General features: G+C 33.0%; 1 protein-coding gene across 1 annotated transcript in view; it reads left to right on the forward strand.

Annotated features, from left to right (window-relative positions):
* Dpp10 (Dipeptidyl peptidase 10) overlaps positions 1–14,513 on the forward strand; it is a gene marked incomplete in the record, with an annotated part of 51,478 nt that extends 36,965 nt beyond the window's left edge. Inside the window, 8 exon segments of the mRNA XM_067051460.1 lie at positions 1,433–1,614; positions 9,407–9,549; positions 9,670–9,770; positions 9,898–9,991; positions 10,068–10,228; positions 10,301–10,512; positions 11,363–11,502; positions 13,248–14,513. Coding sequence (XP_066907561.1) covers positions 1,433–1,614; positions 9,407–9,549; positions 9,670–9,770; positions 9,898–9,991; positions 10,068–10,228; positions 10,301–10,512; positions 11,363–11,502; positions 13,248–13,266 — 1,052 coding nt within the window.
* Positions 14,514–14,521: the final 8 nt, after the last annotated feature.

Consider the following 14,521-nt stretch of genomic DNA (forward strand, 5'->3'; position numbering starts at 1 on the left):
CATCTCCTCGTATGAAAATTCATATTTTTGAGATACGAAAAACGTATCAACTTTATTTTATCACAAAAAAAAACATAATTTATCCCATTTTTCTAAGCCAATCAATATAAAATATTTCAATATTATTGCATAGTGAGGTAATAATATATAAATTGATTTATTTTTTCTGAATATAGTAACAAAAACATATTGCCAATTGTATTCAAAATAACAAAAACCAAAAGTTGCCTCCTGTGAAGTAGGCCAAAAAAATATTTTTAGGAAAAATCAAGTCAGGCTCGTTTTTAGCGTGTCTAAAAACAACAAATTTTTTACAAGGTTCACTTCCCAACGTCTATCGGTCCAAATTGTTTCAAATGTGTACCCACCCATACATAGGTGTATGCCCAAAATATATATTTCAGTGTTTCACGACAAACTTGAAAAAAATAATTAATGAATGAAAAAAAAATAAAACAAGTAAATAAGGTGATATATTCAAGACGTATCATGGACAAAAATGGGCAAGATGCTAAATAGAAGATGAGCGTTTAAATAGAAATATCATAAAAGTGAAATTAATTGAAGACGGTGAAACACCAGTTCAGACTTAATAAAATGGAATATATTCGGACTCCTGTCAGGTCCTTGAAGAGACATATCTTGGGCACCGCATTACACGACCAACCTCATCATCCTTCCATATGTTCACAATATAAAAAGGAAATGGCCAGGACAAAAAAAATGAGGATTAAAGATGTCCATTGGACCAAAAGGGTAGCAAAAGAGCGAAAACAAAGATGAGTTCACCAACTAGCTTGAGATGAAGATACGAGAAAGTGATACGAGACTTCACTTTGAGTGATACTGGAAAAGAAGGAGTGAATTAGGTGCACCATAGAAGTATGATTGAAAGAATTTGTGTATAAAAAGTGGAAATTATCTCTCTTTTCTTTTTTTTTTAGATAGACTAAAAAAAAAAACATTTACTAGTTGCTTTTTCCTTAAAGTATTTTCTAGTTAATTTATTATTATGGATAATTACTATTTCAATTTCACAATAATTAGACAAACGAAGGTCATTACCATTATAATCATGTATTACAATTTTTTATACTTTTTTTCTTTTCATAAAGTATTTTTTAAGGCATCAAGTCGGTATGAATGTGTTATTATTCTTTGAATAACTATACTAATTTCATAGGTATAGTTTTCAAAGAACTATTGTTATCATAAAACAATTCTGTTCTTTTTTTTCATAAACATACTGTGAAAGGAAAATAATAAAAAATGTATATTTCATAACATACCAAGCCACCAGGTAAAAAAAATAATGGTATATAGTCGGAACTAATGAAATACAAAACTACCTCGGAGTAATCTAGAATTGGCCTTATACATTCATAAACAATAACTAACTCGGAGTTTGAAGGGACCGCGATTTTTTTTTCAGATCCTGATGAACCTCTTTACAAGGAGTGCCTCTATCACAACGCTATATTCAGTCCAAATGGAGAATTCTATATCCTGGAATGTCTTGGTCCGGGTATTCCTACCGTCCATCTCTATAGGACACCTGCTTCACACTCCAAACCGACCAAGCTTGTTACACTACAGAATAACACTAGGCTTTACGTAAGTCTCTCTTTATTCAACCTAACATTACCCCTGAAGATATCAAGTTGTGTCATTTGACTGAATTGAATTTACTAAGGTTAAAAGGTATTGATAAGAAATCCTTAACTCATCCTTTTATTTATGGCATTATGTAAATTAAAAATAAGATAGATGCACGTTTAGAAGAAGTGAGTTATATGTGCGATGAAAGCAGTTACAAAAACTTATTTTTATTGAGTTCCAACGTTACTTCCGAAATTAAAGACCTTCTGCAGGTTCACCGTAGATAAGTTTAACTGATACTAAAACTTCAAACCCTAACGAAAACCTGAAATTGGGCCGAAACGTTGGAACTTTAAAAAAAAAAGTTTTATTTATTAGCCATCTTTCCTTCACTTAGCGCACCCATCTACCAACTTATCCTTCTATTTATTTATAGTCAACTATATGCACACTATTAGAAGAAGTTTTATATTGCTTTATTTAGTTTTTTATTTTATTTATACTTGCACTATGCAGAGATCATATAAACTCTACTATAAACAAACACTATATATTATAATGAATACACTACATAAATACGTGACGTACTATAGGCACTTTTTGTGCTTTATATTCCAATTCGATAAACTAAACCACATACTTGAATTTTTCCGATTAATTTAGTAGGTGGTTAAGGGAGAGCATGACCTGCATAACCTGAGCACAGATTTGCAGAAATGGGTATGGACCATAACATGAGTAAACAACATTAAATATATTAATCCGCAGGAATGTGTGTTAAACTCTGCATGTTCAAAGTCATCAAAATCCGTGGCAAGTTCCCTCAAGTAAAAGCTTACAGATGAGGTATTTGGATTGACGGCTGCAAGCTTGCAAGGTTATGGTCTGATAGTGGTAATGTCGGTTTTCGGGCAGAAATCAAAGGATCTGAGGCAAACACAAAGTTAGAGGTAGTCCATATGCGAAGGAAACTTCCCTAGAGAGGGAATATAAGGACCCTTATGGTCTTTGACCAGTTTCTGGGAGTGTTAGAGGAGGAGTTATTCCCTGCTACTCCTACTTGAATGATTGGGCCAGAAACAGCATAGCTGCTTAAAGTTAGAAGCGTAACGATGATCGAAACTGAAAGGTGAATGGTATAAGAGAAAGAAGTAAAGATGACCGCTGCTAAAACCTTCCTACTGAAAGCTACTACGGAAATAGCCCACTCAGTATATCTGATTATCCAAGATACAAGAATGGATCCAAGAACCTAAGATTCGGAAGAGAGTTTAACGGTTAATTCGTTTTTTAAAAGTTAAAAATGCTTTTCATTTGCAAAGCTATTGATAAATATGATAAATTAGAATAACCGTTACAAATAAATATTAATGTAATGTAACGGTAAATATAAAAATAGATATAAATAAATACAATAAAATAGTATATATATACTGCTCCACAATATGTCACCAATGTTGCTCTTCTTTTCCCAGCCCGTCGGTCATTGTTTATTTTTGTAATAAACTAATGTAAGTCAGTTTCGATTTCAGTAAACAACTTGGTTTTCGGATTAAGACATATAACGTTGTATTAATCCAAGGATAAAAAGGTGTTTGGTCAAATTTTGTCTGTCATACATTCTCCATTCATAGAGTATATGTTTAAAGTCGTGTAATCATCGTCGCATGTTTTTGTAATATATTAATTTGTTTTAGGTTCGATTTACTGATGCCGTGCTCCGAAAGGAGTTGTGCTAGTTTCTGATAGACATCTGAAGAACCGAGCTTTAGCAAAGAACGGAAAAAACCTAAAAGCCCAAGTGTGGGAATGGCCCCAAAAACTCATCTGGAGATGGGAGGGAGACAGCAGGTCCTGGAGGTAGTTGAGTATGTAAAATGTCAAGAGCGACAATATGTATGGATTGTTTTATCTTATACCCTAAGTAATGGAAAGACCCAACAAACCGGGAGCTATAGTCTTCCCTTTCGATTCCTCTTAGTCCCCACACCGTTTCCTATAGCATATAAACCTGGTGCTGCATGGAAATGAGTATGCAAAGTGTGAAGACCGGTTTTACTCAATCGACATAAAATCATGAAAGCCTGACAATAAATATTCCGGATGATGTCGATACATTTATCGTAGGGATATTCATGATCTTTAGTTTAACATGTTAAAGCGTGTTAAATGGAAAAACATATGTTAAATAGAGAAATAATTCCTTCTTTTGCCATGTTAAAACGATATAACATGTAACATGTTTAAGAGCCTGTTACTGGGTCTGTTAAATGGAGAATGACGTCACGAAACAGACCAGCTGAGCTTGTCACCGTTTTATTTGTTAGGTTACTTACTCGTAGTTTGTGTTTTGTTTTTTTTTCTTTTGTCCTGTTTTTGGACTTTTTAAAAAATATAATCAGTAGCCAAATTTTTACACTTCTACTTTTCACTTAATTTAGGCATGTTGTAATAAATTACGTAAGTTGCTCAAAACATCCGCTAGGAGCTCTTATACATTTATCATTTAACATGACTTTAAATATGGATGCTCACAATGCTATACTTATAACATTTAACATGGTAAAACATTTTACATTTAACACAATATCATGAATACCCCTAGTAGAGCAGTGTTTCAAGTAAATCGATAGAACGCAAAATCATTCCAATGATTATATTGAAAACAACAGGCAGTTTTCTGATGATGTTTTTTGAATTTTGATATGATTTTCGCTGGATCATAACAGTGATATTTAGGATATTGTTAATTTTCTAACCTTCTAAAATTTCTAATAGAATGGGGCACACGGATTTTTACACTGTTTGATCTGACGTCATGAAGGCGTTTTATGGTTTGCGCGTAGACTGTGCGGAAAATCATGATTCCATCACCATAATTTGATTTTCCTCAACCAGGCGAGGAGCCTGAAATTGCTGTCATGATGATGCCTCAATTATGACGACGGATTCTGGCAGGATATTAAATTCTGAAAAGATTTTTTTTTTTATTTGGGTTTTTCGATATTCTTTAAGGACGAATCGTCAAAAAAATATGGAAACTGTAAGAGATAAATGTCTTAAGGACGCGTCGGTATAAAATAAAAATCATCATGTGAATTCGTCTTAAAATCTTATTTAGTACAAGAATTCGTAAAAAATACTTTATTAGAAATACAGTATCCATTTTAGATACTAAAGTTAGGTGTACTAGAGGCTAGAATGTCAATAACCTCAAAATATTGATTATATACCTCTGTTACGCCCTAGGAAATATTCAGTCAAAAAGAAAAAAAAAATAGTTAACAACTATTTATTTATGGACGTTTCGGTAAAAAAAAAAGGGGGCTAAAAACACACAATATAACTAAAAATATGTTGAGAATGTTAGACAATAAGATACAAAAAAGTAAACTAAAGTGGGATTAAAAATTATGGAAATATAAGTGAAAAAGTAAGTAAAAATGAACAAAAAGAAATAAATTAATATGATAAGTTTACAAAAAAAGAGAAATAACATAGACTATTAGATTTAAAATGAACAGGAGACGTAATAACACGTAAAAATAAATATAAGAGAAATAAAAAACTAAAAAATTGTACACTCTAAGAGACAGAAAACTAAGGAAATATGAGAATAAATAACCGTCAAAACAAAATAAAATAATAATAAATAATTACTTTGGCAAATCAATAGTTGTTTACTTTTTTTCCCCCTTTTTGGCAGCACCCCCGACCATTTTCAATTATAAAGTATTATGTTTTTGTGTTTGATATGTACACTATTTTCATTAAATTAAAGCGAAATCTTCTGCTTTTAGGAATCAATTTATAACTTATTTAATTTCATTTTTTAAATACATGCGCAAAATATTTATCTAATCCTTCACAAATCCTAGTAATTTGTATGATCCATCAACTCACAGATATAAATTTCATAAAGATTCCAGAGATTGATTAAATTACAATGATGTATTGAAACACTGCCTAGTGCCTAACATAAGTTGTATCCCAGCAATGTACCATAAAACAACGAAGATCGCTTTTTGATGAGTACCTCCTTTATTTCAGTGGGTCACATGCTGATCCGAAAAAGTGAGATGAAAATTCATCTTTAATTTCATTAAAAGCACTTAATAGCTTATATTGTGTTATTCCACAAAGAGGTTGACTTGGAGTTCTGGTCTTTTGGAGTTCCTCAAAAGTTTTAAATAATTTTCAAATAATAGTATTTCGGCTGCGGATAAATGTTTTGGCACACTATCTTCGTGTAAAAACGTGCTCCTTTCTAATAAGTGCATTATTTAAAATTTGATCCACCGTTGAAATTTTGGAGCACAAAAGAACCTGCTTGCATTTCAACCTTGTTAAATAAATTAAACGTGTATTTTTTTTTTGGGGTCAGTTCATCCACTAAAAAATATTTCTGGAAACTTGCTTCAGAATTCGAAGTAGACTCTTCTGACTAAGGTGCTTTTTTTTCCGAAGCTTTCTTTTTTTCTCTTTAAGTTGCCAAGCAGCTTCGATGCCATGAGAACATTGCCTAACATCCTCTGGGTCATAATTATTTTTCCATTCTTTGATAAAGCCCGACTCTTCAGATGTCTATCAGAAACTAGGTCGACTCCTTACGGAACACAGCCACCGTAAATAAAAAACATGCAACAATTATTATACCACTATAAACACATACTTAATGAATGTAGAATGCATGACTAACAGATTTTTGACCCAATACTTTTTAACCATGCATTAATATGAACTAATCGGTCTGAATCGGGAAAAAGTGATTTACTGAATTCAAAACTGATTACTTCAATTTATTAGAAAAATTAACGACAACTGTCGGGCCGGCGAAGAAGTACGACTTCTTGTGGAGCCGTAATGTTATATTATTGTAATTTTTATTTATTATTATTTTTATTGTATATAGTGCATACATTATTTTAATTTTTTGTAGCTATAGATTTTTCGTATTTTTTTTATTTACTTTAATAATTTTCTTATGCATATTTATTAAACTAATTAAATTTTGTATTAGCTTATTATTCTTTTTATTTATAAAATGCATTCAAGTTTGCTTAAATTTACTTTATTTTACTATTAGCCCGAGTCACTCTCCCTACAGTTCCGTTAAAGCCAGCCAGCTAGTATTGAATGTGAAATGAAGAATTAAACCTTTAATACAGAACTTAAAAAGCTAAATTAAATCATTATATTCTCCATTCATTCCTATTTTATTAATTAATGGAAAACAATAATTTTTGTTTATATTCATTTTATTTCATACTTCACTAACCTGTAGCGGTGCGTCAGAGCAACGCTAGATCGCGCCATTGCGAGTTAGCCACGGAGTCGATTTCTTTATATAAATTTTGATTTGATTTTACTTGATGCAAATTTAAATGTGACCTGGAAACTAAACTGGAATTAAATATTCGACTGAAAACAAGACATTGACGAAGCTATTGAAAAGCTCACATCATCAATAAGAACAAGTATAACTGACAAAACTTCGACTAATAGAATCAATAACAATAAAAAAAATAACCTGCCACAGGATATTCGTATCATATTAAGAGAAAAATTCAGAACAAGATCAAAGTGGCATAGGATCAGATATCCAACTGACAAAACATATTACACCAAATTGACAAACAAACTAAAAGTAAAAATCAGAAAATACTAAATTCAAAATTTAATTAACTTTACTGAAAATCTAACAACTACTGACAAATCATTACGGAGGACCACTAAAAAACTGTCGAATTTCAAAGATTTTAACCATCCACTTCTCACCGAATCCCAAACCTGGACCACAACTGATGAAAAAAAATCACCAACATTAGGATAACACCTCTCTAAAACCGTTATTTCACATCCTGATACCTTAACCCAATTCACCTTGAATGTATTGAAGCAGACCTAAATATTCCGCATTGAAGCATTTCATCCTTCAGAGATATCTAGTATCAATCAAAGATTACCTACCCGCAAAGCTCCAAGACACGACCTAATAACATCCCACATTCTAAAACTTCTTCCTCGGAAAGCCATCCTATTTCTCACCTACATATATAACGCCGAATCCGTTCCATATATGTTCCTGACCCATGGAAATTATCTATGGTTAAGGTAGCTAAACCCCAAAAGCCGCCAGAATACCCATACCCCTTCCGCCCGATCGCTATTTCCGAACATGGGCAAAATCCTCGAAAAACTTATTTTGAAAGACCTATACTCCATCCTAGATTCTAATCATATAATCCCTGATCACCAGTTTGGATTCCGAACATACCACTCCACTATCCAATATCATCGTGTGGTGGACGTTTTCTCGTCTTCTTTGGAGCGCGGAATGTTCTGCGTGGGAGTCTTTTTCGATGTAGAATAGGCTTTTGATCGAGTCTGACTCCCGGGACTGCTTAACAAACTCCGTAGATCTCTACCTCCTACATAATTTCTCATCATCCGTTCCTTTCTCATTGATAGATTATTCCAAGTAAACCACTATGGTTCCTATTCATCCCTCTATTCTTAGTCCGCTGGTGTTCCTCAAGGTAGATCATCGGTCCTATCCTCTACACCTTCTATGCAGCTGACATCCCAACCAGTCCTTACACAATCCTCACCACGTATGCCGATGACACATGTGTGCTCGCTATTAGTAATAACCCTTAAGTTGCATCCCAAACTCTCCAATCCCATATCACAGCCCTCGAAGAATGGTGTTGTAATTGGAGGATTAAAGTAAATCCCATCAAATCACCTTTACCCTTCGTCGTAAACCTACCGACTGCCCTACAGTCTCCTTTAATAATGTAGATCTTACCCCTGTCGAACAGATCCACCACCTTGAACTACATCTGGACAAACGACTAACCTGGAATCCTCACACAAGACTGAAAAGACAGGAAACTGCACGACGATTTCGACTATTACAGCATTTACTGGACAAACAGCCTAAACTTCTAATTCATTACAAAAGATTGATCTACATGATCGTAATAAGGCCGACCTGGACATACGAACTTGAGCTTTGGTGCTCCACTAAACCTTCGAATTTCTCTCGTATCCAATCCTTACAATCCAAAATCCTCAATGCTCCTTACTTTGTCACAAATAAATTTTTTTATTGAGAAAATAGTTATTTTTCATGATTTAAATAACTGTAATTTTTTTTTCGTTAATGCCACCACATCTTATTTTTTTTTTACTGCCTGAAACGGTTTTTGCACTATAAGAAGTCAAAAGTAGCTTGATGTAGATGCAGTACGCCAAAGCACAGTTAGACTGCGAAGCCATCGGAGAGATTATAGACTTGGTGAAAAATCCCTTGTAGGTAGAACCTTAGCGATTTCTTAAAGAGAGGTTAATGCTGAGTTTCATTGAATTCACTGACTTAGATAAACAAAATTAGGGCGACCTTATAGACCTCCAGCAGCTGGTTACACAAGACCACCTTAATTATCAATTATTTATTAAGTTGCGAAATTAACCGAAAATGTTTGGCACAAGACCGGCCAAAAAAAACAGCCTTTTAACGATCCTTCGATTTCATGCCCAAAAAATGACTCTAGAAAATTATTTTTTCCGTCCATCAACCTTAGTTTTTTTTTTTTAAATTATAATACATACAGAAAGTAATGAAGTTTAAATATATTAATTAAAAATTGAAGTTCTTTCGTGCATAGACGTTTAATGCAAATTAGTGGGTATTTACTTACATTGGATAGTCTGTATTTGATCAACATTGCTAGTATGATGAAAATGAAAATAATTATTCCAACAAGCGCTACTTATAATTTATCTTCTGTCTAATTTTTAGGAAAAGGTATCCAAGCTGGCTTTACCTCAAGTAATGACGTTCCCAGTGGAAGTAACAGGGGGTCATCAAGCACAAGTGAGGTTATTCCTTCCACCCGGTCTAAGGGACACAGAAATAACTAAATATCCTCTTCTGCTTCAAGTGTAATAATTGCCATATTTATTTACAATAATTTCCTTACTTTCCTACCACTTTATGTTGCATTGTTTTTAAATATATGTATATACACCATTTGAAGCTATATTAAGTCATCAATGAAACAGGTATGGTGGCCCTGGAACACAACTGGTTACTGAGAAATGGCGCCTTGATTGGAGTACTTATTTTGCCGCTTCTCATGATATGATTGTAGCTCAAATCGACAGTGAGTAATAGAAGAATTATGTATAAAATTGCCTATTTACCAAAACGTCTACATACATAATTTTATGATTAATATCTTGAATATTAATAAAGTTACATGTTTTAAGTATGTTGATAACTTCTGTCAGGCCGTGGAAGCAGTGGAGGAGGCTACAAATTATTACATCAAGTTTATAAGAGGCTAGGAACTCTTGAAGTGGCCGATCAATTAGAAGTGACAGAGTATGTTCTCTTCATAGTATTATTATTATTTTTATATTTTTAATCATATGGTAAATTTATATTACATAATTTTCAGATATCTCAGAGACTATCTCCATTTCATTGATGGAAGAAGAGTCGGGGTGTGGGGCTGGTCATATGGTGGCTACGTAGCCAGCATGTTGTTAGCGTCGCCAAACCAAGAGGTGTTTCAGTGTGGAGCAGCCATTGCTCCCATTGTGTCATGGAGGCTTTATGGTACATAACAGAAAAAATGTTATTAATTTCATACTAGTCCAACATCTTGGAAGAATATTTGTGTTTTTTTAGATTCGGCCTATACAGAGAGGTACATGGGGACGCCAAACATTAGCGATAATTATGCGGGTTACGAAGAAGGTGAGCTGATCCGAAGGGTATCAAACCTCAAAGACAAATCACTGTATCTGGTCCATGGCACTGCAGATGACAACGTTCATCTTCAGCACAGCCTTCAGCTTGCAAGAGCGTTGAGTGCTGCAGGAGTCATATATCAACATCAGGTCTCGTATTCTACTCAAAAAATATATTTTAGTTTCAGCAAGCTCTGATCCAGACAGTCTGCTAATCATAATACATGCAGAGATGGCTGTGATGATATAATATAATAGTATTGTAACATGAGCCGTCCTGTGATATTGTATGATAATATACTAACACCGACTACCTACTAGAAAGAACGGTTACGTTTCTGGAAAACCAAAACAAACCTACATTTAGCTTTATCCATTTCACCCCTATTCAGTACTGGACCAAATCTTGAGTTAGTCGTTTCACTACGAAAACAATAAAGTTGCGAAAGTTGCCTCAACATAGTTGTGTTATTGACTGACCCTCAAGATCCACAAAAATGTATATCATTAACAGTTAAGAAAAAAGTGTGAAAATATATATATAAGTTATGAAGAGTCGGGAGTAAAACTTAAAAAAAAAAAAAAAAAAGAAAAAGTGGGACATAAAATGAAATGCATAAGTCCAACTAAGATACTGATTTATTCTGCTTCTTAATCCTCGTTAAACCTCCTCCGGAGTTTACGTGTTAAGATTCATAATACCTATACTCTGATTATAACTTTATATATATATATAAAATATATATATATTTCGAACAGTCAAGAAAAACGTTATCAACTTATATGTAGGATTATCTATTCCATTGGCACAATAACGCAGTGTTTAAATGATTATAGTCGTCAATTTCCATGTATTTAAACATATGTTATGTTTAAATACATGGAATGAAGTCAGGGCCTGAAAAAGTAATTTGTTATAAATTATTTTATAATTCGCTATAACTAAACACCTTATTTTTTATTCAAAAATAATATTTCTGACTTGTATAAATATTTACAGATATACCCTGATGAAAACCACTCTCTGAGCGGAGTTAAAAAACACATGCTGAAATCTCTTGTCAATTTCTTCCATGCTTGCTTCAAAAAACAAGTTCCTCAGGAGAGCAAGGCTGGTCTGCGGAACGGTGGATCAGAATGGTATGTAAAATTTTAAATAATTAAAAAAAAGGTGAACGAGTTAACAACAATAAAATTTCCGAACTTGGTTCTCCTAATTTATCTCCTTACTGATTCTCGATAGTTAATAAGGTATACAAATTTTGAGGTTTGTTCCTTGTTTTTTATTCTCAGAATTACTAATAACCCCGAAACTATAAGCCAAACGAAAATCACAAATATGTCCAAAAATCACTATAGATTATCTGAAAAAGATAGTATTCCAGATTGCTGGGAAACAATGCTTAAGTGAATTTATTTAAAAACTACATGTTGCTTGCCGATTTCGAATGTCCCTTGTGACCTTTTTCAGAGAAAAATATAGTGCTGTTCGATTTCAGGTTCTTCTAGGTATTTTCAAATTGAGTATTAGGATATAACTACAAGATTCCAAACACGCTCTCTAAAACACTGGTAAACAACTAACCAGTTAACTCCAGTTTACGTATATAAAAGTCTAGAAATGATTAACTATCTCTAGTTGATATAACCCTTTAAGAGGGTTTATGTTAAATGTGCTATATTTTGTCTGCAGCTTTGTGATCTTGAATTTTCTATCATCATAATGGTTGAATGCAAGAAATCATTCACTGGTAAATTTTGTACTTTTATTTTAGAAAGTCTAGGATTTGTATTATCTTCTTCTAATTAACTGGCACTACACTCTGAGAGGGAGCAAGCCAACATGTAACCTCGACCACCAGTCATTTCTCTGTCGCGCTGTTGCTCTCCAGAGACCCAAAATGGACCGAGCCGTCAGCTCATCGCACTTCACCAGAAGAACGATCGTAGTTCTTCCAATTCGTCTCGATCCGTGTAGAAAAGGATGTGCAGGAGTTTCACCCGTCCTCCACTATCTTGCATGAACAGTTCGACAGATTTGTGTTTTCAATCTTCTAAGTATATCCTAACAATTGATTTTAGTCTCTTTTGAATGTAGGCCCTTTTATATTAATTTTAAAGTGTTAACTCATCAAGAATATTATCCATACTAAAGTAGAGAGGATTTTCTTAAATTTGAAGTTTAATAGGACTTTTTACGTTCCATATTTCTTGCGAAATACTACTGGTGAATTTGCCTAGCTTAAATTCGAGTGCAAATAGACATCTGTATAGTCAAGTTCCCGAAACACAGTTTTTAAAAATTCTGGCCGCTAGACCTGCCGCACCCCTCCACGATCTGATACAAAAAGTCGTATTCTTTGTTGACTCGCGAGCTGTTATCTCGCCAATCTGCAGCCCTCAAAGAGTAATTTGGAACATAGAAAACACAAAAAACGGCTATCCGTAACCTCATTCGTAAGTGATACCCGGCCGTGTTACAGCGTAAACCAAGTCACTGTAGAATACATGGCAATGAAGAAGCAAATCAACTAGCAAGAAGTATGCATGCCATCCTCTAAACCAGAGCCCATATTGTTTCCCCAAATAAATGATGAATTAGAAATAGAATAGCTCCTGAGATAGTTTATCAAATATTTAAAGTTTCGTTTTTCCCAAAAAAAAATGATAAATAATTTTTAAAAAAAATTTATTTATGAAAATATGAATGGTTAATACTACGAAGGTAACTATCAGGGACTACTTTATTTCATTAATATTATTATACAGACTTATGATTCAAATTAAAATTGCAATATAGAAAGCAACAAAATTAGAATTATTTTAGTATTCACTATATATCTGTATTATTCTAATTTTTGTTTTGCTTTTTTTTTGTTTTACAGTGATGTTTGTTCATCATAAACGGCCTTGTGAAAGCAGCAGATTGTTGTAAAAAACATTGCATTATGTTTTCATACTTCAAGACATATCTCGTAAACAATGGTTGTGTTTTGCCACCAAGGAGGAAAAGATAAAAAATTATAACATGTATATATACACATGTATATGTATATGTATTTGTATATGTATATGTATGTATATATTATATATTATTTATGGGGAGGGAAAAAAACACTGAATTTATTTCACTAGGTTTTATTTTAAATCTAATTAATTTATAAATTATTTAATATTGATATTTATGACAGTTGTCATAAGTGTTTCGGTTGTGTTTAGTAAAAAGTAAAGTAACAGGCCTTATGAAATTAAAAAGTGGTTCATGAAAATCTTCAAAGAAAACTTTAATATTTCAAAGACCTATAGTCTTCCATATTTATGACAATGCTAATACCTTTTTTTTGGAAGAAATATGTGAGTCATGGTTGTGATTGACAATTGGTAATTGTTCTAGAAACATATAGAACAAGCAAATAGTCAAAAAGCGATGACAATCGAAGAGTGAAGATCTATCCAAACCATTTAATATTTTGGGCCGAATTGCTCAAATTGTATTAAAGCTGAGGATATCCAAAGGGTTTTCTTCCAAAATTTGCCATGCATTCCGATTTTTTAATATATTGTTTGATAAAATTCATTCATTATTACTATGTCAGGGGTGAAGATCCTGATGATTTGATTACTTTCTCATATTGATTTGCATTGCTTTGATTACTTTCTCTTCCAGCCTCTCTGATAGCAGTTAATCGCCAGTAGGTAATTCAAGACTTTTAAACACAAGATCACAATAAATAATATAAACTAAAAATGTGGAGAAGATAGTCAGGGTTGGAGCAAAAAGAACAAAATAGTCTGAAAGTCTGTTTAGTAATCATCTTGAACAGCCCTGATGAATCCCTAAAAGGTGGGGTGAAACGTTGGATAATAAATAGTTGAAAACTAATTCGTTCTTTTTGACTACAATCCTGACCATTTTCTTCATATTTTAAACTATATGTTCAACTATTTATATATATAAACTAAAAATGGTTTATCTCCCCTGACTAATTATCACAGTAGTATATTCCAAATCAAGGCTAACAATGAGTAAGTATATAGAAATAGTGTATCACTCAAGAACATTTGAAAATATACTAGAGGTAATATTAGTAAAGGGTGTTGAATTTGAACAGCTAAACAGTATTAGTAATCTAATGCAAAAATTAACTCAAGTATATTA

This window comes from Halyomorpha halys, unplaced genomic scaffold, assembly GCF_000696795.3.
Source record: "Halyomorpha halys isolate HHAL.00 unplaced genomic scaffold, Hhal_1.1 Scaffold468.1, whole genome shotgun sequence".
In the NCBI taxonomy this organism is placed as follows: domain Eukaryota; kingdom Metazoa; phylum Arthropoda; class Insecta; order Hemiptera; family Pentatomidae; genus Halyomorpha; species Halyomorpha halys.